Source organism: Scleropages formosus, chromosome 4 (genome assembly GCF_900964775.1).
Source record: "Scleropages formosus chromosome 4, fSclFor1.1, whole genome shotgun sequence".
In the NCBI taxonomy this organism is placed as follows: domain Eukaryota; kingdom Metazoa; phylum Chordata; class Actinopteri; order Osteoglossiformes; family Osteoglossidae; genus Scleropages; species Scleropages formosus.
In genome coordinates, this window is record NC_041809.1 from 3,606,641 (window position 1) to 3,630,886 (window position 24,246).

Below are 24,246 nucleotides of genomic sequence, written 5' to 3' on the forward strand. Positions count from 1 at the left end.
GCGGCAGGTTTGGACACCGCAAAACAGAGCGCGACACATCGCAGCTTTCCTCCTTTATAGCGGCGTTTCCACCTCCCCGGAGGGAAATCACAAGCAAAGAACAGAAGGGGGCGGCGGCTCCAGGTTCGGTCCCCAAGGAGCAGGAGCACGGTAATGCTGGCAATTTGGTGCGAGATCTCTCTCCCCACATGGTGAAGGTTCTGCTTCAGTTGTCAGAAAACAGCTGTTCATTTCCCTGCGACAAGGAGGCATCGCCCCCTCCTGCACGAGAGGCGGCACAAGGCCGGCGGGGGGGGACTTACCGGGTTCCAGCTTGATGACCTTTATGGCGGCCAGCTCCCCGGTGCTGACGTTCCGCGCCTGGAAAAGAGCACACATACCCCTCCCGTTAAGCACATTCACCAAACAGGTGCACTCTGGACAGCAGGAGCTGTAGTGGTTAGAGAGCCTGGCCTCCACTCAGGGGACCCCGGTTCGAACACCACCTCAAGCGGTCATCCCCCTGAGCAGCAGGGGGGCAGGTTGCCGTTTGGGTTGCAGGAAGGACTGCTGGTCAGCACAACGGTTCTGGGATGCACTCTGACCCACTCTGCAAGGTAAGGTGTTCTGGAAGCCCCGCCCCTTCTTAAACCCACCTACTTTCTCCAAGCAAGGACAAACACCGACAAGACATCCAATTTTGTCGCGAAAGTCGCCTACGCCCAACACCTCTTCAGAAGCTACTGCGGCACATAACCGAGGACGGCAGGCCTAACTGCCGCATTTACGCAAAATCATTAAAGGAAGGCGGCTATAAAACGAGACGGCGCGCGCGATGTGTGATCTCACGAAGAGCTGCCTGCGGTAAAGGTGGGCGTGCTGTTGGGCGCCCGCACCACACGCGGATCAGCGACAGGACGCACCAGATAATGACTTCCCCCATCAGACGCGTCCGAATAATTAGCGCCGGCTCCGGCGCCGCACGCGGACTCGCTCGCCGCTAACGACTCATCGAAGCGGGGGCCACCTTCCAGAACCGCAGCAAAGCAGACCCCCCATTGTTTACTCAAGGTTAACAAGGCCTGGATGAAACGGACCGCGGCTCCGCAGCCCGACCGCCTGTTTCACGCTGACCGATAGAAGATCCCCCTCCCTGGCGGCGGCGGAAAGGCAGACGATTTGAGGAAACGCGTGTCGTGGCGGAGAGGAGAAGCCCGGAACGGCGGCTCGCCGGCTGGGGATGGTGGATTCGGCTCGGCTGGCGCACGCCGGTGAACATATTGAACCCAAACACACGGCCCAGGTGACATACTGCGAAAGGGTCGCGCACATCACAGGAGAGCGGGACCTGATTCCCATCAGCCACTGCAAGACACGAGTACCACGATCAAGCATCCTACAGCAGGAAGTGGGCTGTGAACCCAGCTTGTGCGATTCCAAGGAGACCGCTCTAACCACTACGCCCCCTGCTGCCTAGATGGACACCAAACGGTCTGACCGTTGGACTCAAACGCCCCTTGGTCACATCCGTCTCCCTGCACCGACTCCAGCCCGTTCGCCACCCGGGCCCAAGGGTCTAAGGGTCTCGGCCGGAACGATGCAAGTTGTCACGGGGAGAGGAGGCTCAGGCTCACCCCCAAAGCCCCCGACACGGAGCGGTCGCGGCTTTCTGGCTTTTCTCTTAATGCTCCCTGTCAACAGCTGCTGGGAAAGAGGAAAAGACGGCGGACGGGGCTTCCTTCATACGCCCATGGAGCGAGAACAATGGCGCCCGCAACCGCAGGAAAACACCCCCAGCGGTGCTTTCGTTGGCCTTTCTTTCTCGAAGGAAGCGAGCCACTCCAAAGACCTCCTGGGCCATCGGTGTCCAGTGGGGGGGGATTTATTATAGGGCGCAGGCCGAGGGACGCACCTCGGCCGTCAACGCGACACGGAAAGTCCATCTAGAGCGAGCGAGGGGGCCCTGCTCGTTAGGCCCAGAAGAGGGGAGAAGCCTATGAATATGCAAATGAGCGAGAGCGCGACCATGTTTAGACAGCGAGGCCCCGAATCAGACGTCGCCGAGAGCGCGCTAATTATGTACGCCGGCGTGTGCTTTGCGAACGCATTTAATTATTTAATAAAAGCTTGCCATGCGGAGCATCACACGCCACAAGACTGCTGTCAGGAAGGCAAAGGAGGGGACAAACAGGAGTTAAACTCTACCGAGACACGGAATGACGCAAAATTTACTGGCGTAGCAGCAAAGTGGTTCTCGAGAATTCTGGGCCAGCAGGGGGTGTAGTGGTTCGAGTGTCACCTCGCAGCTGGAGGAGCGGGGTTTCGATCCCTGCTCCGGCTGCGTTACCTTTCAGCATGGTACCTACCTGCTGATACAGTAAACTGCTGGGGGGAGCGGCACAGTGGGAGCTGAGAGCACCTCAAAGTACAAACTTCCTCTGAGCAACACACATCAGCCGAGTAAAACCAAGTTTTTTTAAAAAAAAAAAAAAAAACTGGTAAAAACAAATAACTGGACGTGAAGCCTCTGGCCGACAGTCTTATTTTCCGAGGTTCACGCACCATCCAGAAGCCTGGTGCGTGTCGTCTTGGTCTGAATCTCACTTTGTCCTCATGTCACGGGACTCAAGTTCCCAGTAAGATCTAAGTAAACATCACACAAAACAGGACATTAACACTGTATATTTACCACATCAGGAAGGTATATTTACATGTATCTATCTGACCTTTTTACCAAACAGTGTTTTAATATACTTACACTAATTAACCCATTTATACAGCAGGGTAGTTTTACCGCAGCAGTTTAGGGTAAGTACCTTGCTCAAGGGTACTACAGCCGGTGGTGGGATTTGAACGTGTGACCTTCAGCTCCCAAGGCAGCAGCTCTAACCACTACGTTAGCAGCCACCCCTCCGAAGTGCTGCGTACTGTGTCGCATGCTGCCAAAGTCAATACTGCCACCGGCCAGGAGTCCTCGAACCCCAGGCATCGCAACGCAAACAGGAACGCGTGTGCTGGACGGCCATTCGGCGAGGACCTTCTCGAACCTAGGACCGAGGACCTTCTTGACCTTCTAAAGACGTCCGCTTTCCGTTCGCACCCGACACACCGGGGGTCTCGAGGGAACGAGCGCTCGACCTCGCGAAACGCTTCTCCTCCTCGGGTCTCATTAGCGCCATTTTCACGTGTTTTGAAACGTTCGACCAAAAGGGCACGAGGGCATGAGACTCCGCGAGCGCCGACTCGCCGCTTGTTGAAGCCGTTCGGCTCCATCGCAGCAGTTATTACGGCGGGAGGCGGCACCACACGGGTCCTTCTCCACACCCTTCAAACGCGGCGGCTGCAACGAAGCGAAGCAACTCCGTTCCCGCCGAGGCAACGAGTCGCAGCCCATTTTCTCGACACCTTCCTCGTTGTGGTCCCGGGGTCCAGGGGCTCTAGGTGGTTGCGGGGTTGCGACCCCATTCCCGTCCCCACCATGAGACACTTTTTGATGTCACGTTTAACCATTTACAGGCACAAATACCCTCTGGGACATGTCTGCCTCCATGCGCAATGTCAAAAGCAGCCATCGAACCCGTGCCACAGCCTGGCGACCCCCCCCCCCCCCCGGGCACTGAAACAGAATCTATTGATCAGTCCACCCCCCCCCGAGAGAGTGGCACTGTTCTCTCATGAGCAGTATTACGATGAGCCCATTTGTCATGTGGCTCCAGGCTGACTTATGTCACGCAGGAAAACGCGAAGGGACCAGGACCACCGGCGCTACCGCCGTCACGCCCGTTGTGTGACCTCACAGGTGTCCCCGTGGTGGAGATGAAATCCCACAGTGTGGTTCGGGAGCACAGAGACGTCGGTGGGAACGCGCCACGACAACCTGGACCGGAACGGAGCTCGTTGATCTAAGCCAGAGCCGCATTTTTTCTTAAATTAAATGTCAGGCACGGCACAGCAGGTGGTGGGTTCGAATCCAGAATCCAGGATGTAGGTTTTCCTTCCGTTCGCAACCAAAAGATGCGCGGAAAAGGGAGCGATGCTGAACCGTGTGCGTACCCTCGGTTACCACGGAAACCACCATGGCGGTCGCCGTGAGCCGAGTTCGACCCTCTTACCTTGAATGTTAGGAAGGACTAAAACAGCCTTAAACTGTTACTTTACACATTGATATCGCGGGACAAGTACACCAAAGAATGTTTTAGACACCCACTGAAAGTAACCAGGGGGACATCTGAAAGTGATCTGGGATTTATTTACATCCACATTCTTTTTTTTTTTTCTTTAATTATGTGGAACTTTTCTCCAAAGCGACTTATAGCGTTAACTTGTACCGATTTACTACCCATTTATAAAGCAGGGTAATTTTTATTGTGTCAGTTCAGGGTAAGGACCTTCATCAAAGGTCAGATTTGAACCTGCGCCCAGAGGTGAGCTGAAACCACTGTGCCGCACGCTGATATATTGCTAATGACCCCCAGAAATAAGCGTACAGCATGTTCCCCTGGTCGTTCCTGACTCTGCGCTCGAGTTCCGGTACAAACACCGGTGTGGATCCAGTTCTGTCGACCGCTACAGCGCAACCCGAACAAGGCCTCACAATTCATGCCACAGACGGACCCGAAGGCCCGGCTCACGGGCAGGTCCGTGGTTCGAGCCGCCCCGGCAGCTCTTGGCCCCTGCTCCTTCCCACGCCGTCACTCAACACACACACCTCTTTCTCGGTCAATTAGCCCACTGAAGGCTTCCGTGTGAACTGCGGATGTGAGGGTCCTGACACAATAGCCCAGCGGTGAAGGCAGCGATCATAGAGTAGAAACATGTCTCATCCATATGGCACAATGCCATTCAGTCATTGTGAACGAACACACACACACCTTCCGGTGTCAGCATCCGTGGCGACATAAAGGCCTCCCATGCCTTGCACCCAGAAACCGACTGAAGCAACTGGTCCTGGTGCAGAGCTGCCTGGGCACCATTTTGGCTCTGGAAACCTACTAACCCCTGACCCCCGGGGTCGTGGTTCCACCAGATAGTTCTGGTTCCCAAACCGGGAGACACTGATTTGCTCTACTTTCTGGAAAAATGTTGATGAAATTCCCCCCCAAAAGCTCCCATTGGACCCCCAACAGCCTCACGCTGTCACACTGGCCAAATCCTGGCTCAGCCTCCTGGCCAAATCGCGACCCCACGTGAAGAGCTTCGGCACCCGAGTGGTGCGAGACATCTTGGGTTCGATCCCCACTCGGTCTGTGTACAGTGGGCACCACACAGGTGCTTCTTGCTGCGCCACCATGCCACCCCTGCTTTAATTCTTCTCCATGGATTTGAACCAACAATCTACAGTCAAGTCAGACTGGAGACGACCTAACGAGTTGTTCTGAACTCCTCCTCAGCAAAACTGCATCTCTTTGAACCCGGTGTTGAGCTCCTCAAACGCAGCCGGACTGCTGTCCACCGGAAATGAACCCCAACCCATCAGCAGGTGGTCGGCGGCTTGTCGACCCGGACGAGAGGAACGGTTCAGTGCGCAATCACAGAAATATGGTCCTGTTGTGTTTGAGCGACCGCACACGCAGTAGTTTACCGGACAGAGCGGTTAAGGCACTCCTCTGACCACTACCAACGGCAACCTCGGCGTAGAGACCCGGCATCCAGGGCGATGGAGGGAGCGGTGCAAGGTTTCCAAAGTGGGGCAAAGTGTGAGATACACCCCCAAGGTATCCCAGGTGAGCTGCACGTGTGTGTGTGTGTGTGAGTGAGAGAGAGAGACTGTTGAAAAAATGGCTGCATTTCCTGAAAGAGCAGGAAACTCCAAAGGCCAGAGAAAACATCTCTGGGCTGCAGTGTTTACCAGTTCCGGTTCCACACACACACACACACACAAAAGGTCTCTCAGGACCAGGAAAACCGCCAACCACACCGCTCCCAATTGCCTTCCTCTGAGCGTGAAACGGCGGTGGCAGCGGCACCTCGAACCCGCGGACCACTCTAACCTTAATTCTGCACAGTCCCGACAAACTGGAGCACGTCGCCGTCGGACACGGAGCCGACCAAATGACGCTTCGAAGCGCGGTTTCCTGACAGCCGCTCTCCCCTCACGTGGGTCACGTGTACAGTACGGCGCAGACGGTTAATAACCGGTCCATCATGAGCAGATATTCAAACCCCTGCGCTAATTCGCCCCACGGAGCCCGAGCACCTGGGGCCGTGCGGCCATGTCCCATGACGCCGGACACGAGCCGAGAGGAGACGGCGAGCGACCCCTAGACCCACGTCCCAAACATCCAAATTATTACAAACTAAAAGAAAACATGGAACAAAAGTGTCAGACGTTCCATTTAAATTACATCATCGTTATTATTTACATTTATCTGATGCTTTTCTCCAAAGTGACTTATGATCAACCTACAATCATTTACCCCTTTATACAGCTGGGTAATTTCACTGGAGCAATTTAGGGTAAGTACCTTGTTCAAGGGTACTATAGCTGGAGGTGGGATTTAAACCTGCAACCTTTGCAGGAGTTCTAACCACTATGCTACCAGCTGTCCCATTTATTCATTTATCTGACACTTTTCTCCAAAGCTACTTACAATTATTTACCCATTTATACAGCTGGAGCGATTCAGGGCGGGAATCGAACCAGTAACCTTTAGATTCAAAGGCAGACGTTCTAACCACTACAGTACCGTCTGTCCCCGGTATTATTTAGTTGACCCTTTTGTCCAAAGTGAATCACCATTTAAGACTTTTTAAATAAAAAAAAAAAAAAGTATACCTGATTATCCCTCGATTAAGGGTACCGGAGCAGGAGCGGGAGCGGGACCGGAACCAACAACCTCCAGATCATGAGGCTACGGCCCCAACCAATGTGCCACCTGCTATGTTAGAGTTTTATTATCGAGCCCTTAGACTCGTCTCGCCTGTCCTGCGCTCACCCGGCCCCCGCTGGCATCTAATATCCATTTTGCTGCACACAACAGGCACTTATTGATTAGGAGGCCTAAAAACATGTATGAAAAGAGAGAAACGTTACAGTGTTTCGTTTGCCGTTTCTCCGACATGACATGAAGGTAAATACGGTCTTGGATCGATTCCCCTCCCTCCGCCGGGACGTTTATATGTCGGGCCGAGGGACAGACACAGCTCCGGCTGCTGCACCCTCGATCGAGGTACTTACTCCAAATTGATACAGTAAAAATTACTCGTCTAAGTAGATCAGTGTACAAACCTCTCATTGTGAAGTGCTTTGGAGAAAAGCACCCGACTATTATTATTATTATTCATAATAACTGCAGCAGTTCATTGCACAGCAAAAACTTCATTTCCTTGTTTTTGTTAAATGTGAAAAACAGAAGTGAAAACTAATATGACATTAACCGAAGCTGCCGAAGCAAAGGAAGGGATGTATGAAGGGGAGTTGGTGGGACGGAACCCATGCCCTACCGGCCCGAGATCAAGGTTCGAGTGCTTTCGTGTCCGTGTCGCAAAACACGCTCGGACCGATGTCTCATCATGCGAGACCGAATTATCTCCAGAGAGTCAAGTCAAGTCAAAACACTGCTGGTCACTTTGAATAAGCAGGACTGCGGTAAAACACGGCGCATTCATGTCAATCGAGTTATTCTTTACTTCAACATTTCCATTATACTACACATGCAGGAAATTCCGCACTTGATAAAGTGCGAGAAGCCAAAGGCAGCGAAATAGAATGAACAAGACGTGTCCAGTGTCCTCTGTTCCAGTGATGAACATCTCCAGTGAGAGTAACGGTTACTATCTCTTAGGGGTCTCAAGCAGCACCGCCACGTGCGGACACGTGCGGGAAAACTGCCGTCTCATACGTGTTCCGTGACAGCGGGTCATAGGTGTCCTCTGGTCTCCAGCAACCCTGTTTGTGTCCCTGTCGCCGGTCTGCCTCCATCCCTGTCACTCTGCCAGTTCCTGTCCCTGTCCTGTCCAAAACCCCATCCTTGTTACTGTCCCTGTCCTGTCCCCAGTCAATGACCCTGTCCTGTCCAAATCCCCATCCTTGTCCCTGGTCTGTCCCCAGTCAATGACCCTGTCCTGTCCAAATCCCCCTCTTTGTTCCTGTCCCTGTCCTAAACCCCATCCTTGTTACTGTCCCTGTCCTGTCCCCAGTCAACGACCCTGTCCTGTCCAAATCCCCCTCTTTGTTCTTGTCCCTGGTCTGTAACCCTGTCCTGTCCAAAACCCCATCCTTGTTACTGTCCCTGTCCTGTCCAAATCCCTCCCCCAGTGCGACTTGCAGTGCTGTGGTGAACCACTGTCCCACTGTGGTCCCTGTAGTTCCAGGAGCTTCTCCACAAACATGGAAGACAACAGGCCAGGGTAACCAGGCAGGCAGGCAGGCAGGAGGACGTGACACGAACCACACACCGTCCACCACACACACACACACACACACACACACACACACAGACTAAAACACTCACTGCCCGTGACGTAACTGACTCCGACTTGAGTAAAATTACCCAACGTTACACAGCAGCGACCACAAACAGAGCAACACGAACGACAACAACAACAACAACAGCACCACTAAAATGCTGCTGCTGGTTCTCGCAGAGCAACGAGCGCGGCTAGCAAGTAGTAGCCACGAAACCCTCCTCCTCCTCCTCGCTGCTCTCTCTCTCTCCCTCCTCCCGGCGGGCTGCCCGGGTCCGTACCGTCGTGTGTGTGTGTGTGTGTGCGTGTGTGTGTGCGTGTGTGTTGGCGCGCTTGCTTCGCAGTTCGCTTCGGCTCCTTCCTTCCTAGCCTATTAGCAGTAACTACTAACTACGCTTCTTCTTCTTCTTCTTCTCACCCCGCCACTCACCCACCTTGTACACATCCCCGTAGGTGCCGCTTCCTATCCTCTGGATGAGCTCGAAATCCTCCTGCGGATTGCGCCTGGACAGGTCCAAACCGGACTGCATGGCTCCGTCCCGCCTTTCCGAGCCCGAAGCGGACGCTCACGGCACGCGGGAGACGAAGAGACGCGCGAACAAACGGGCGAAACGGACATGCGGCGCGGAATCGCGGCCGGACTTCAGCGCGACTTTAACATGGCTTCCAGCGCGCGGCACGCGTGCGCACGCGGAGCAGTGGGAAGAGCGCGCGCCGACGGACTGGCGGGCGGCGCGAGGCGTCAAAGAGAGAGGGGAGCGCGGGGAGCGCGGAGAGCCGTGTGCACGTGCGCGCTCGGTGTGTCCGGCAGCCCGGACGCGGTGTGTGTGTGTGAGTGTGTGAGAGAGAGACACTGACAGCTCGAGTAAAGACAGCGGTGTGTGTGTGTGTGTTACGGCGTATTTCATAAGTTTCATATGAACTGTGTGATGTGTGTGTTACTTACAGTGTATCTAATAACTGGAATAAATAAATACTGATGTGTGTGACAGTGAACTGGAATATCATGAACTGTGATGTGTGTTACACTAGTGTACCTAATGACCGGAATAAATACTGTGATGTGTGTGACAATGTATCTAATAACTGGAATATAAGCATGGAAAATATGTAAATTATGCTGAAGGCTTCAGCATAATTTACATTTGAACTATAGGAAACGTTTCCAACTGACATATTGATATGTTAATATGTGGGCAAACAGGTATGAAAGGTGATCTTTCAATTTTACAAAAATAGCATCCTGTGATTTCTTACTAACACATAATATCTGTCATGACAAATAATACAAAATCCCAAATTAACACAGAGGCACGATACAGTCGTTTAGGGCTTATAGTGATGCTAGTTACGAAACACACATTCCTCTATATTTCTATATGTGAATTAATTACCAAACAAATTTCAAAGCAAAGTTTGGTTTGAAGGAAATCTTCCGGGAAGATACACCTGAGGGAAACGGATTGGCGCTTGGGCTTCTTTTGATCTAATGTTCTGGCGCATCTAAAGTAAAATGCCATGTGATGGTACAGAACTTCTGTGCTCAGTACCGATGCCGCACTTCTCAAGTTGCCATCGTCGTACACACGCACCGACCTGTTGGTCTGCGTTCCCACGGCAACCGCAAGAGGATCGGCCCAGTACGGCCGACCCGCGACGCACGCCAGAGGATGCGTCGAGGGGATGTGGACAAACGAAAGCTTTCTCGACAAGGCTAAAAATAGCAGTGATGCAGCGACCCCTGATTTGGCCGCTGACCAGCAGCCTGCGATAAGCGCTCCAGGAAGGGAACGGACCTCGGTGCTGTGCTGCCGGAGAGGTCAGAGGTCATGGCTGATAGTCCAGCTGCGGGTGATGAGAGCCACTGCGGGTCTCCGCGAACAAAGTCCGTGTGAAATCAGAGCGCCTGCCTCCGCCACTCAGCTCTCGTATCTGACCTTTACGCGGTGGGCGGGGAACACTTGAGCTCCATTTCACACACGCTTTGCACCACTCCTGCTCAAAAGCCACCTGTCATTTCCATAAAACCTGCCTCCCTTTCTCCATTAACGTCGATGAAGGATTTCTGGGATAGCCGCACACATGCATGTATAAGCAACGACTTTCATATCTGAAAACGTTTCTCTCCTGCTGTGATTTTTGAGTCTTGCTGGGACTCTGTCGGAGATGCGTCCGGTCCGGTCCTTCGAAACATTTCCAAACGCACGTGCGCGCATCGACTGAAACCGCATGTCCCGAGTGGGGTCGCGGCAAGCCGGAGCCTAACCCGGCAACGCAGGGCGTAGGGATAGCACCCAGGATGGGATGCCAGTCCTTTACAGGGCACTCCAAGCAGGACTCAAACCCCAGACCTGCTGAAGAACAGGACCCTGCCCCCCCATTTTCAACTGGATTTTGTTCATTGCGTGGCTGCGGAAACGCCTCGGCGCTTTAAGACGTGCAGCTTATCGCTGCCCGATTTGGGGTGAAGGTCTCACAGCGGGTCCATATTGTACACAGGTCCCGGGTCACATTTAATCAGCGCACATAATGGCTTTAACTCATTTCCATACGCAGGAACACACACAACATCACACACCTCAGACAACTTACAATTGTCTCTTATATAAAGGGTGGAAACGAGAAGGAAGTGACAAAAGTTCCTGCGCTCTCAGCCGTTTCAGAGCCCTAAACAAAGAGTGATTATAAGGTTCCGTGGAACAAAGAGGTATTAAAGATTAAGGATTAAAGCTGGTGCATGGAAATAAGAAATAACAGAAATTATTATTTATGTACTTATTCATTTATTGACATAGAAGATGCTGGTAATGACATCTGACTGTGAAATACGGTCAGTTGCAGCTCACCTTTCTCACCTTTACTGCCTCCTCTTTCCTTGTACCTGAAGTTTTGTGCACCGAAGAATCGGGATGAGGGAATTACAGCGCTTTTACTATACTGAGTCTCGGCGGTACTTACGATCACCTCCAGTGCGAATATTAATCTTAATAAGGCAAAGCACTGGTTGTAAACAGCTGCTGACAAGAACCCGAGTGCATAACCAAAGTTAGACTCCCGCGGGGGTATAGACTGCTGGATTCCGAACTGCAAACTTCACACGGTGTGTATTATTCATGGAGAAGTGCGAGGCCTTGGAATTTTGTGTACTTGAACCGGGGGGCGGGGGGGGGGGGGTGAAAAAAATGCACTCGGCTCCCACTGTTCCGCATCAACAGCTCTGCCAATAGAGGCATGAACCACCATACTAAATATGGAGCTTCATCTGGGATGAGAAGAAGCCGAGTGCCGCTGCGAGAAGAGCTGCGAGCCAGGAATGTCCCCGGAATTATTTAACAGGTTTAAATTAGAGCCCATCGTTGTGCATTAATTTTAGTGTGCGACTAAGGGGAAACAGGGGGGCGCATTCATTTTATTTAATAGCTACCCACCTAATGAATTAAAAAAACATCAAAACACTTTCGTAATTAGTTATTTACTTCTGCAGCAGTTATTTGCTTCATGTCCAGCTTTATATTCTGGGCAGCTGCCCAGCTGCAGCGGCACAGATTACTTTTACACAACAAATGGCAGTTCGGAAAAGCTCGCAGCGCCGCTGAGATCTATGGGAAGTGGCAGGTAGCGGGTCAGTCCTCCGCACCCGAACCCCCAGCGCGCCAAGTCACTTCCCGGCGTGCCGGCACCAGGCTGCGAACGCGCTCGGGTTGGGGAATAAAAAACATTGTGACATTAACTGTACAATTAAACTGGTAATTTGTTGCACCGGAGTTGGCGCCGGGTGCGGTAAAAACACATCCATCAGCCTCGTTGACAAGTAATACTGCACACCATGATGGAACATGGAGGTAGCAATCAGCCCCGGCACCCCCCCACCAGCGAACCGTCTGGTGACCAGTGCAGTAAGTCCAGCTGTGGCCCCCTCCCCCCGGAAGAACGCTCCTCGGATCTCGAATCCTCAAATTAAACTTTGTACTGCAGCCGAGACCCTGAACCGAACATCCTGCTCAGGGTGAAAAAAGGAACCCGTGTGAAGCGTCAATCACCAAGACCCCTGACCTCCACATCCCGATGATGGGACGGTGTTCTGTCTAGCCCACAAAGAAGACGCAATCAAACGTCCATCTGGGTTCCGCACCATCAGTGAGGGATCCTCCTGGGGACCTCGAATGAGTACGGTGCGCTGCCTGCCTGCTGGCATTTCTCCCATAATCCCCGGCTCCTTAACACGAGCGCTGCAGGGTGACCGGAGGGCCTCTGTCAGTCCGGGAACCTCCTCACATCTTCAACGTGTTCGTATCATCGCATCTGCCGTTTCAGTGAAAATTTTCGGAGATGCCACCAAAGCGATTTGGATCTCTAAATGAGGGGACGGAAGAGCAGGTCACGTCCCAGCGGGCCACTGTCTGCAGACTGGGGTCCGAGTCCTTAAAACGACCGCGTGGTGAGGGGTGGGGGTGCACTGAGATGATGGGGGTCCTTGATGCAGAACAACATCAAGAGGAACAGACAGAACCCACTGGTGCAGAAAGGGAGAGAAATGATGGGGCTCCTTGTGCAGTTTTACACCTGGGACTCTGGTTCTGGATCTGTTTTGGAAACGTAAATTGTTATAAACATTCATTCATTCATTCATGTGTTTGTTATTGTCATCGTTGCTTGCGCTTTAGCGAAGGGTTCAGAAACACACGTCATTTAAGAACCAATACACCACTGGTCTCCCCCCCCCCCGCCCTCCCCCCCCCGCCATCGCGACCCACCCACAGCTGCTCGCTGGTGTCGGCAGAGCGTGACACCCCAGTCGGTCCCCGGCACGCTCCGTGCGCGCGCGCGTCGCGCGTGGCAGCCGTCGGTCCTCGAGGCGCGGGCGAAGACAAGAGCGGGCGCGCGGGTCAGACCTGGGCGAGCGAGCCGCAGAACGGACCGCGTGGTCCGCGGCGGGGTGCGCGCGGTCAGCTGATGCCGGGAGGCTGCGCCGATGTTCCTCCCGGTGATCATCGGATGATGATGGAGAAGCAGCGCGCGGTGACTGCCGCGAGCCTGGCCCTGAGCGCGCTCTCGCTCGCCCTGCTGACCACCGCCATCTTCACGGACCACTGGTACGAGACGGACACGGCGAGGCACCGCGCCAACTGCGAGCGCCACGGCGCCGAGTCCGGGGAGCCCCGGAGCCGCAACCGCCTCATGCCCATCTACCACCTGCCCCTGGTGGGGGGCGGCGGCGGCGGCGGCGGCAGCGGCGGCGGCTCGCGGCGCAGCCTCGCGCTCCTGCGCGCCGTGCACGTCGGCAGCCGCGAGGAGGAGCTGCTGGAGAACTGGCGCTCCATCGTGGGCATGGGGGTCCTGGAGACCGAGTGCGGGCGCCCGCTCTTCTCCACCCACGCGGGACTCTGGAGGAAGTGCTACTACCTGGGCGTGGACGAGGACATCGACAGCCTCATAGCCAAAGGTAGGGCGCGAGCTGTCCGCACGCTGGGGGACACCTGGGAGACCGGGGACACCGCGGGGACACTGACTGGGGGGGGGGGGCACTGAGAGCGCGAGACGCACGGAGTCCTTCGCCCCGATCGATTCCCACGCTGTTTCCACCAAGAACCAGTGGATTCCAAAAACACACACCGCCGAATCCAGCACGTAAGCGCACGCACGCACACACACACACACACCTCCTGCCTGCAGCTGATCCCAAGCGGAACGAACGAACGGGTCCCGCCGGTGACACAATCGAGTTACTGGGAAATTGACACCGAGTGACACTGATACGGTGTAATAAGTCGAGCGGCGGTAAAACGCGGCCGTTGTTGTGTCATTTCATAGTAACTAAGAAACTGTACCTGGTTTGTGCCAAAAGCAGAATCATGGCATGTGCTTTGAAAATCGCGCAGGAAAGAGGAGCAGAAACACACCGAGCGCGCGCGCGCACCTCTCTCTCTCCCACACGCACGCACGCTCGCGGTTATTTGAAAACAAAAAGATACGGCAAGTGTGACACCTCAGACAGCAGAAACGAAAAAAAGTGGTGAGACTAAAATTAGCGACAGACTGCTGCGTGAGGAAAGTTTAAAAAAACTCGACATAAAGTTTAGTTCCTAACAGAGAAATGACGGCAAGATGATAAAGATAAAGATCATCATTCATTGCGAAGCCCGGAGATGAAGGAAGCCGACGAGAACGGTGCTGTTTTTACACCTCAGTCTTTTACACTCCCCTGGCAGCGCCGCCGAGACTCTTCATTCCTTCACGCGCGTGCGGGAAAACGTGGAGCGGGGCTTCGTGCGTCGCTGCTCTTCCGTCCTCACGTTATCTGACCGCTGACGAATGCACGTGCTTCCAGGTGTGACACGTGACCCTCCGATCACCTGGATTTACTGTATTTTGCTGCGCGTCTCACCCCGTATGTTGCTTCGGCCGAGCGCGGGGTTCACCGCGTCCACGTTAAAGTGCGCCACGCGCGCCCCCTCGCGGCCGCAGTTTCCCCACAGCGCTGGCACGCCTCGGGGGGTCCGCATCAGTCCGGAACCCCTGGCGCCGAGCGTGTGCTGCTGTGACTCGAACCCTTTTCCCGCACAGGTATCGCCCAGCGATGCACCCCCGTCAAGTACCACTTCTCGCAGCCCATCCGGCTGAGGAACATCCCGTTCAACCTGACCAGGACGATCCAGCAGGACGAGTGGCACCTCCTGCGTAAGTACCCCCCACCCCCCACAGGAAGTGACACCGAAGACTTCCCATCCAGGTGACTTACCTGCCGTGGCTCCGTCGGGCGCACGGAGCCGCTCTCGCGTCCTACGGGAAGCGTGGCGTTGCGGGATACCTAGGAGATCGGCGTGCTCCCGAGAAGGCCCCGGGTTCAAATCCCACCTCCTGCTGTAGCGCCTTTGATCAAAGTGCTTACTTGGAATTGATGGGTAAAGATTACCCACTTGTATAAACAGGCAAATGGGTGTAAGACGCTTAACGTTGTAAGTCGTTTTGGAGAAAAGTCTCAGGTGAATGAATGTAAAGTCCAGATTCACTCCGGTGAGCTGTGGTTCTGCCTCCCCCCCACCCAAGATCTGCGACGCATCACGGCGGGATTCCTGGGCATGGCGGCCGCCGTTCTGCTGTGCGGCTGCATCGTGGCCTCCGTCAGCTTCTTCTGGGAGGAGAGCCTCACTCAGCACGTGTCCGGCCTTCTCTTCCTCATGGCAGGTAGGCGGGGCCCCGCGGCACATCCGCTCGCTGGCACGCCGCACACGCTCGCCCCGCCGCTCTTCGAGGTCTTCGCAGGCTGCCATCTCGGCTCAAAACCCTCAGAGGCGTCATGCGTCCGATGTCTCGTCGCCCTTACCTACTCCGCCTTTAAAAAAGCAGCCCCCGCTCCGCCACGCACTCGCACGCTTACCGTAATCTTACCAGGCTCTTTAACGTCCGTGAGACCGACAGTGAACGTCACTTCTAAAGTGGCGGTGGGGCCAGAAGTGAGACCTGTTGTGTCAAAAAGTCAAACTTCTATGGTAAATATCTGGAGGATAAACACACACGCACAATCGCTTATCTCAAGCGGGGTCGCGGCGAACCGGAGCCTAACCCGGCAACACGGGGTGCGGGGTTGGAGGGGGAGGGGACACACCCAGGACTGGACACCAGTCCACCGCAAGGCACCCCCAAGCAGGACTAGAACCTCAGGCCCGCCGCAAGGGAGGCCCCGGCCAAATCCGCTCCGTGGAATTAATTCTTCTCACGGTTGGAACACACCTGTAGATACTCCGTGGTACTGCAACTGCTGCATGACCACGGTCAAAGAGTTTCGCCCGCAGAGACCCTCAGGTTGATCTCGTGCCTCTTCTTCAGGTATCTTCTGCACCATCTCCCTGTGCACCTACGCAGCCAGCGTCTCCTACGACCTGTCCCGAGTGCCGCCCTTCATCTATGGGCTCCCCGCCGACGTGGACCGCGGTTACAGCTGGTCCATTTTCTGCGCGTGGGTCAGCCTGGGGCTCACGGTGGCGTCGGGCTGCCTGTGCACCACCTTCCCGTTCGTGAGCCGCGCCAAAGCCCTGCGCTCCAAGTCGGCCCGGGACTCGTCTGTCTGACGGGCCGCCCCTCCCCACGACCCCTTTCGTCACATGACCGTGAGACGCTTCGGTGAGGTTGGGGTCACGAGCCTTTCGCCCCAGATTTTGTAAATCTGCTCCCAGCTGTTAATCTGTGTCTCAAAGGGTGGCTCCGAGACCACTGAGGAACTGCGTGGTTCAGCTCTTGTTCTGATGACGGTCCTGCGTTCGAATCCCCCTCCCTCCCCCATGGAATTATGGGTATTAGTGTGTGAAAGACTGGTCAGCGATGTGTTGGGTGAGGGTGTGTGAAGAGCCCCCCTTCAGGCCACTTCTTTAGGGAGTGTTCATTCCTCTGTTGCTACACACGTGTGAGGAGCGCGATGGTCGTTTCCATGGAAACCCGGTCAAGATGTTTTAAAAACTGTCACTGTGGTCAGTGCCTCGGGGAGCACAGACGTGACCGGGAGCAAACCCCGCTTGTTAGTGTGACCTCTCACCCCCCATCCGGTCCGAGGCCAACAGCAAGGGACGAGAGCGAGAAGGTCGTCTGAGGCTCGCCCCCCCTGCCGGACTGCCGGACCATCGGTGTTTCTGAAACAGTTCTGTGAGCTTGTGTTCCATTCTGAAAATGCAAATCAATAAAAATCTAAAACACAACACTGGCGGAAGTCTGTTTATTATTATTTTTTTAAAAAATATGAAATGCTGAGAATCGGTCAAATGTGAAAGACATAGAGGGGCTCCTAGCTGCCCCCGCAGTAATCAGTTCTATAAAAGTAACACTGTGCCTCAACAGAACTGCCGTGTATTCTGTATTGAGTCTCTCTCTCTCTCTCTCTCTCTCTCTCTCTCTCTCACACACACACACACACACACACACACACACACACACATACACACACACACACACACAAACGCACACGCACACGCACACGCACACAGGGTCCTGCTATGATCTCAGTGCACAAGCTGGGGCTCAGTCATCTTTCCAGGCCCCTGGGGGCCCCTTCCTGTACTTGTGTATGATGGCGTCTGTGGCTCCGAGACCCACTCGGTGGGAGCTGCAAGGCCGCAGGGATGAGAGCGGCGGTGTGACCCGCCCCCCTGCGGCCTCGATGTCGGGGACTCCTCCCGTCTCGTCTCCGAGGCTCTCGGCCGGGGACCGGGGACCCAGGGCTTTCCCCAGGAGGACGGACAGCTGGGGGCTGAGCAGCAGGACCAGGACCCCGTCCACACGAAGCACCCTGCATCCAGAGCACACCTCCGTCACGGAACGCTTGACCGCTCCCGGCTGCCTCCTCACCTGTGTCGTGGCGTCACCGCGGCAACCGGTGCCTCTGTGGCTGCGGGACACGTGCTGAAATGCAGCGACAGGATGTGGCAGAGCGGCGTTCCCGACACACGTCATCGGTGGAGAGCGCAGCACCGAGACGAGGCGTCAAATGGATGTTTCGTCGAGGTGACGGCACCGCGCGCCGGGGCTCTGTGTGTGTGGGTGTGCGTACGTTTGTGTTTTCATCGCGGTCTCGCTCACCTCGCCATCTCCTTCACGGCGGCCGGCAAAGAGGCCGCAGCGTCAGCTCTGCTGCCAAACTTCCTCCCGAAGGGGACGTCGCAGACGACAGCGTCCACGCTGCGGGGGGGCAGTGGAATCGCTGCAAAAGGGTCAGATGAAATATTCATTGTTTCCAGGGCTCCCGTCACTGCTGCTCCCATCTGCCTTCGCTGCTTCGGCCGGAAACCGCAAGGAGTAAAACTACGGTAAAACCACGGCACTCGTACGTCTACGGCTGCGCTATTTCACACGCCTGTATTAACAGAAACACACCAGGTTTACACTGGTGAAAAGGTTTCAAAGGAGCCACCTGGTAGTGTAGCAGTTAGAACTGCTGCCTTCAAGCACAAAAGTTGCAGGTTCAAATCCCTGCTGTAGCTCCCTAGAGCACAACATGTACACTAAATTACTACACTAAAATTACCTGGCTGTGTAAAGGGGTAAAAACCACTTGCCCCTTTGGAGAAAAGGTTCAGCTATATAAATACCTGTAATGTACTGAGCTGAACTGCAGTAAAACCAGGGTAAATGGCTGAACCATGAGTCGTACCGGTGACAGAGGACTGCACGAGATGAATACGCTCACTGAGCTCCGCGAAGTGAATGTTTTCACTGGCTTTCATCAGCTGCGAGGCATCGATGTCCATGCCCACAAAAAAGGCATTCTGCATGGAAACACACACACATCCACAGTGAATGATAAGCAATCATCTTCATCTGAGCACGCTTGTGGATTCGGACAGGTGAGGCACACCTCGAATGTACCCGCTATGTACGCAGAGCCTCGCTGCACTTTTAGCTGAAGTATGTTCCGCGGTAAATCCGAGTCTCCGGCGGAGGGATGCCGCTCCGAGACACGCTCGTCGGGAGGGGTGGTGCGCGGACGCCTACGGGGCCGGTAATGAGCGCCGCCGAGCGCCAACCCAAACAAACACCAAAGACCTGTTGCAGCCTTTGTTCTCGCAAATGTCGCCGGGCAGATGAGAAGCGGCTCCCCGAATTAACGAGCGAACAAAAAGTGCCGAAATAAACAACATCGCTCCGGCAGAAACACGCCGCAGTGCGAGGATGGGGGGGGCGGGACGCGTCGGGGGTAACTGCGTGTCCGAGACCGAGGTCCTTCTCTCGAGGAGGTCCGTGTCCGCTACACCCCGTTACACACGGGGGCTCAGCCACACGTGTCACGGTGTCATGTGACGGAAATAACGGTTCTAGTCCCACCTGACACTCCTTGGCGGCCTCCAACAGCACCGTTCCCACGCCGCACATCGGGTCGAGCACCAGGGAGCCCGGCTGCTTGGGCCGAAAGAGCAGACCTTCAGAGAGAAGCAGTCACCCCGGTTCCTTTGGGTGGCTTGGACAGACCCAAAAATACCCATGATGCATTGCAGTCTTCTCACTTTGCCCTGGGAGCAGGACTTCCATTACCAGATACACTGTACTACCTACAATCATTAGCCCGCTGGAGCAGAACAGCGCAACACACACTCATTCACTCACACACTGAGGGGCAATTTAGAGTCAGCTATTCGCTGGAAACATGTCTCTTGACTGCGGGAGGAAACCAGAGCGCCCGAAGGAAACCCACGGAGAAATGACGAGAGCATGCAAGCTGCACACGGATTGAGTCGGATTCGAACTCGCAGCCCAGGAACGACAAGGCACCCACTTTAATTTCAGCAACCGAAGCCATTGCCCAGGCGACCGTTGACCTCAGCCCTGTGGTCCTGATGTAGCTTCGATGGGCCAGGGGAAGCCTGGGAAAAAGGCAGAAACGGCATTTGGGGGTTGGGGGGGGACCCCAGCGTTTAGCATCAGAACTGACGCAAGGCTCTACAGGTTCGAAGCCGTGGTTTAACTGACCGACCTTAAAAGTGGCAGCCCGGTCACCCAGCGGTCATCTGTTAAATGCACATTAACCTACACGTGAAAAGACACAGAGAAACAGAGCAGCGTGGGTAATGTCGCTCTCCTCATGAAGGAAACCAAGAGGGTGTGAAAGTGGTCCCGAGCGGCGCGCTCGACCTCGCCGGCACCGCGTGCGGTCGTACCTCCAGATCGGGCGTTCTCAGGTCCACCCTCCAGCAGAGCTGCTTGCTGATGGCGCTCCCAATCAGCCGCCCCAGGTCCTGCCAACGACATCAAGGGAATGAGCGACGTTCCGCAACGGCCACGGCATCAAAGGCGGCTCGCCGCTCACACGGCACTGCGGACGCGACGCGCGTCAGGAAGACGCCGGGAATTGCGGGAGGCACGACGCGAGGCCACTCCGCGCAGCGGGACGCTAACCTGGGGGCTGAACCCGCGAGCCGCGGCGCCGCTGCTGCGGCAACACACTCTGAAGGTCACCGGCCGGAGCCGGCCGTCGCCGGGGTCACCGTCCTCGGGGCGCGCCGTCCGGGCCGGGCCGCGCCCCTCGTCGGACACCCACGGAGCCTCGCGTTCGGGATCGCGCTCCTGCCGGGAGCCGTCCCTCTCCGAGCGCTCGGCCCCCTGCCGCTTCCTCTTCCGGCCACGGCCGGCGACGGACGTTTCGAGGCCCGGTTCCCCCGGCGCCCATCTCAGACGGCGCCACAAACGGAGCCCGTGAGTCCAGCGGTGGCGCTGCGTGACGACGCTCTCCTGGATCAGACGTCTCGCCGGACCTGCGGGCAGAGCGCGACCGCCGTTCAGCTGGAGCCCTGGGGGTGAGAACCGCAGCCGTTCGGGACCGGGGCCTTGCAGCCTCAAGGTGCTGGGTTTGAGTGCCGCCTCCTGCTGTCGCATCCTTGGGAAAGATACTCACCCTGCACTGATACAGTAAAAATTACCCAGCGATATGACAGGTAAATCGCTGTAACACCGACTTTGTTTACACAGAGTATCAAAAGTCACGTTCAGAAGTGGGAGCTAAAGGTCCATGATGCTGAGTAACCACACCTATTTAAGGGTACGGGGCAAAAAAAAGCCCCACATTATTCTTAAATAACAATAATAATATTAATAGTAATAATAATAATAATAATAACAACACTTTATTTTTTTTAAAGTCATCACCTGAGCTGAGGTCGCCGCTGGGGGGCGCCCTTTCCTCCAGCAGCAGGAACAGGCGCTCTGCGCTCTTCAGTCCCGCCACCGCCCTGATGGGGGCGCTCGTGCTGAAGAAGACCTTCCCGGACACGCAGGTCACCTACCGGGGGGGAGAGAGCAGTTTTTACGTCGCACCAACCCTGCTGCGAACGCGCTCGACGGCCACAAGGGGGCGCACGCGTACTCGTGAGCCTACTCACATCGCTGGCCGCCAGCCGGAGGCCCACCTCGTCGACGAGGAAGGGTTCGAGGCCCCTCCCCGCCGTGCAGTAGAACCGCAGGGGGCCCGAGTCACCGTCCGTCTCCTCCATGTGTCCGAGGTCTTCTCTGGAAACGCCTTTACGCTCCCCAGCCATTGAAATATCCATCGCGCGAACCCAGTTCGGCAGCGTCGACCCGGAACCGGATCGCGTTTGACCCACTCGTCCTACGTCACTTCCCGCGTTCTTCCACCTTGCTACCAGTAGAGGGCGCCTGTGTGCGTGAACGGCGTTTTCTGTGTATTTGCCGAATTCCTTTCTTCGCACAATGAAAGTCACAGTTATGGGGGGGAGGAGTTGCGTGACGTCACATCCTAATTAGTCCAAGTAACACCTGCAGAAGTTAATAGCTGTAGAATGAATTAGCAGTGGTTTCAATGGGCTTTGGGGTAAAACACATGTAAATGAGACAAGTGGGCTGAGCGGAGCCACTTGACACAACACCTGGAGGGGCGGGGGGAGGCAGGATCCGATGGGAAAATGGCACCGTGGGAGTTCTGGGCTCACTGTCCTCATGGGGACCCCCCTGGGAAAGCATGGGAGAGTAGAAGGTTGTGTGCGGTGTGTGTGACAAATGAAAAGAGCACAGAGCTGCACCTAGCCTTATGGCTAAATTTGTAGACGGGGATGTAGCTCAGCGGTAGAGCGCATGCTTTGCATGTATGAGGCCCCGGGTTCGATCCCCGGCATCTCCACGTGGTCACGTCTTTTCGCCTGTAAGCCCTTATTAATGCCACTTAAAACTACATTTAAAATATACATCGGGCAACTAATAAACAAACTACCCACCAATACTGCACCCTGAAGTTTAACGGATTTTAACTTGCTTTATCAATAAATACAAATCATTTTTGCGCAAACTAAAAAAAAGTCATTAAACTAAGTAGAGAAAATGGAAAGCAGTTAAAACTAATTAAAAGTTAGGTAATTAATTACATTTGTATTTATATTAAGTCTGTCTTTTTGACGTCACTTTCGTATTACGCTTTTTTTTAACTTCACGTTCTTCCGGCAGTGGATATAAGCGACACTTTCATTGATCAGTAACCAACATCAACAGCACGACGTCATTGGTCAGTATTCAATATGTGGAACCTCATTGGTCATTAAGCGTAATTTGAACCACCCCTATTCAATATGTGGAACCTCATTGGCCATTAAGCGTAATTGGAATCCCCCACCCCCGCTTCATTCGTTCCCTTTTCCACGATGACGTGATTCACATTAACTGCCCAAGTTTCGCGGCATCGAGGAGTCGAATCTCCGGGAGAATCGAGCTCGGTTTGGCAGCGGACACAGAGTGGAGCTCGATTTTACAATTACCTTTACGAATTACTCCGTTTACAGTTGCGTTCTTAGCAGGAGCCTCTTCAATACGAGGTAAACAAAGTGCATAAAGTAGGAATAGCTGGAGATGCCGGGGATCGAACCCGAGACCTCATACATGCAAAGCATGCGCTCTACCGCTGAGCTACATCCCCAGATGAAGAAATTATATCTGCAGCGCTCTGCAGGAATGGTGAACGCAACTTAAACGCAAATAACATCTACAGGAGAAGAAAGTTCAGTATGTAAAGACGTTATTTAAAAAGTAGTGCAGTTCTTCAGCCTACTTACTTACCTGAACCGGTACAGTAAACATTACCGAGATGTAGAAATGAATAATTTAATAGTAATTTAGCTAACTGGCTTAATGATAATAATAATTCATATAGAAGATATAATAATTTTTAACTCTTTTACAATCGATTTCTCTTTTGCATTCCTGGAAGCCATTCCTGCTCTGTTTCATTGTTATTTCAACTATGTTTTCTACATAGTTCTTCAACGAATTTAATTTTAACGCATTTATTATTTTCAAAAATGTATTAAAAGCGTTTCTTACTCGCGGGTGGTACAATGGAGATGCCGGGGACCGAACCCGGGGCCTCATACATGCAAAGCATGCGCTCTACCACTGAGCTACATCCCCACTGATAGAGCGCCCCCTTCCGGGGAAGCATCAGATGCTGAACACGCTTTATGCGAGCCTGTCCTACTCGGCACATCCGGGCATTACTGACACAGCACTTCGGAATGTGTCTCTCCGGCCGGAGTCAGCGGAACGCGCGTGCTGGGGATGTAGCTCAGCGGTAGAGCGCATGCTTTGCATGTATGAGGTTCCGGGTTCGATCCCCGGCGTCTCCAGTTTCTAACGTTTAGGAAGCCATTCCTTTCAGCTTATGGTCCCTAGGGGGTGTAGTGGTTGAAGCCTCGTTATCGGAAGGTTCTAGGTTTAAATGTACCTCTTGCTGGTGTGACCTGGAGCAAAGAACAGACTAATTTATTATAATACATTTAATACCATTTATAATAATACATTTAATAAAAATTGTCTTATGCAAGAGGATTATTAATAACCTTCGCTGATTGCTGGCCCCCGAAAAGCCGCGAGCAGCGGCAGGGGGGTCGTGTGCTGCTACTGAGCGAAGTGCTATTTATTATAAAGCTCTGATTTGCTTGTGATTAATCGCCGGTGCACCTGGGCTGTCTGGGCGTAGGTTCGAGTCCAGCTCAGATCATGTGTTCACTTTGCTCTTTGGTTTCCTCCCTCAGTCCATAGGGGTGTGTTTGGGGTCAGCTGGTCACACTCAATTGTGTGTGTGTGTGTGTGTGTGAGAGAGCCCACTGTTTCTGGGATAGGCTCCAGACCAGCAGGACTCGGACCCGGTGCACTTCTTACGGATGTTCGGTGTTTCTCGGTGTCCGTCCTCCAGATGTCCACTAGAGGACGCTGCTGCGCCACTGTGTGCTTCCCTGCAGGCCGAGGCTCGGATACGCTGTGCCGTGAGCCCATTGGCTGCTGTGAGCTGCAGAGCCTGAGGAGTGTGTGTGTGTGTGTGTGTGTGTGTGTGTGTGTGTGTGTGTGTGTGGTGGGGGGGGTCTGCTCTTTGGTCTAGGATGC

General features: G+C 54.4%; 3 protein-coding genes and 4 non-coding genes across 11 annotated transcripts in view; 3 read left to right on the top strand and 4 right to left on the bottom strand.

Annotated features, from left to right (window-relative positions):
- LOC108927121 (mitogen-activated protein kinase kinase kinase kinase 3-like) overlaps positions 1-9,278 on the bottom strand; it is a 37,840-nt gene extending 28,562 nt beyond the window's left edge. For 2 of the 3 annotated variants that reach the window (XM_029250959.1, XM_029250958.1), the window contains exons 1-2: positions 8,820-9,278; positions 303-360 (exon numbers count right to left, since the gene is read on the bottom strand). In XM_029250959.1, coding sequence (XP_029106792.1) covers positions 303-360; positions 8,820-8,915 — 154 coding nt within the window. In that variant the 5' untranslated portion in view covers positions 8,916-9,278. The remainder of the gene's footprint in view (positions 1-302; positions 361-8,819) is intronic. The other variant, XM_018740201.2, reaches the window with a different exon arrangement.
- A 3,916-nt stretch (positions 9,279-13,194) lies between these two features.
- LOC108926986 (transmembrane protein 178A-like) lies at positions 13,195-16,951 on the top strand. Its single transcript, XM_029251370.1, has 4 exons — positions 13,195-13,828; positions 14,950-15,063; positions 15,433-15,570; positions 16,213-16,951. Exons 1-4 carry the CDS (start codon positions 13,339-13,341, stop codon positions 16,452-16,454), a joined length of 984 nt encoding a protein of 327 aa, XP_029107203.1. The 5' UTR covers positions 13,195-13,338; the 3' UTR covers positions 16,455-16,951.
- A 344-nt stretch (positions 16,952-17,295) lies between these two features.
- Positions 17,296-21,497, bottom strand: thumpd2 (THUMP domain containing 2). 3 transcript variants are annotated; one of them, XM_029250848.1, is made up of 10 exons: positions 21,243-21,497; positions 21,010-21,142; positions 20,263-20,618; positions 20,025-20,102; positions 19,841-19,893; positions 19,643-19,730; positions 19,195-19,266; positions 18,524-18,638; positions 17,953-18,073; positions 17,296-17,775 (listed from the first exon to the last, which is right to left on the bottom strand). In XM_029250848.1, exons 1-10 carry the CDS (start codon positions 21,408-21,410, stop codon positions 17,718-17,720), a joined length of 1,242 nt encoding a protein of 413 aa, XP_029106681.1. In that variant the 5' UTR covers positions 21,411-21,497; the 3' UTR covers positions 17,296-17,717. The 3 variants fall into 3 exon arrangements, with proteins under 3 accessions (XP_029106681.1, XP_029106679.1, XP_029106680.1); XM_029250846.1 differs by having other exon boundaries at positions 17,296-17,662; positions 21,243-21,495; XM_029250847.1 differs by having other exon boundaries at positions 17,296-17,662; positions 21,270-21,474.
- A 428-nt stretch (positions 21,498-21,925) lies between these two features.
- On the top strand, positions 21,926-21,997 carry trnaa-ugc (transfer RNA alanine (anticodon UGC)). The gene has a single exon. It is a non-coding gene; the product is annotated as a tRNA-Ala (tRNA).
- Positions 21,998-22,711: 714 nt separating this feature from the next.
- trnaa-ugc (transfer RNA alanine (anticodon UGC)) lies at positions 22,712-22,783 on the bottom strand. Its single transcript has one exon. It is a non-coding gene; the product is annotated as a tRNA-Ala (tRNA).
- Positions 22,784-23,202: 419 nt separating this feature from the next.
- trnaa-ugc (transfer RNA alanine (anticodon UGC)) lies at positions 23,203-23,274 on the bottom strand. Its single transcript has one exon. It is a non-coding gene; the product is annotated as a tRNA-Ala (tRNA).
- A 143-nt stretch (positions 23,275-23,417) lies between these two features.
- trnaa-ugc (transfer RNA alanine (anticodon UGC)) lies at positions 23,418-23,489 on the top strand. The gene has a single exon. It is a non-coding gene; the product is annotated as a tRNA-Ala (tRNA).
- The last annotated feature ends 757 nt before the right edge of the window (positions 23,490-24,246 follow it).

Bases quoted from the DNA above. Each gene is read 5' to 3' on its own strand.
- thumpd2 (XM_029250846.1), bottom strand. From the start codon at position 21,410: ATGGATATTTCAATGGCTGGGGAGCGTAAAGGCGTTTCCAGAGAAGAC. The intron at 21,143-21,242 runs GTGAGTAGGCTC...CCCCCCCGGTAG, and splicing joins TCCGGCTGGCGGCCAGCGAT to GTGACCTGCGTGTCCGGGAA. The intron at 18,074-18,523 runs GTACGACTCATG...ACCCTTTTGCAG, and splicing joins CGTGCAGTCCTCTGTCACCG to CGATTCCACTGCCCCCCCGC.
- LOC108926986 (XM_029251370.1), top strand. From the start codon at position 13,339: ATGCCGGGAGGCTGCGCCGATGTTCCTCCCGGTGATCATCGGATGATG. The intron at 13,829-14,949 runs GTAGGGCGCGAG...TTTCCCGCACAG, and splicing joins CGACAGCCTCATAGCCAAAG to GTATCGCCCAGCGATGCACC. The intron at 15,571-16,212 runs GTAGGCGGGGCC...CCTCTTCTTCAG, and splicing joins CCTTCTCTTCCTCATGGCAG to GTATCTTCTGCACCATCTCC.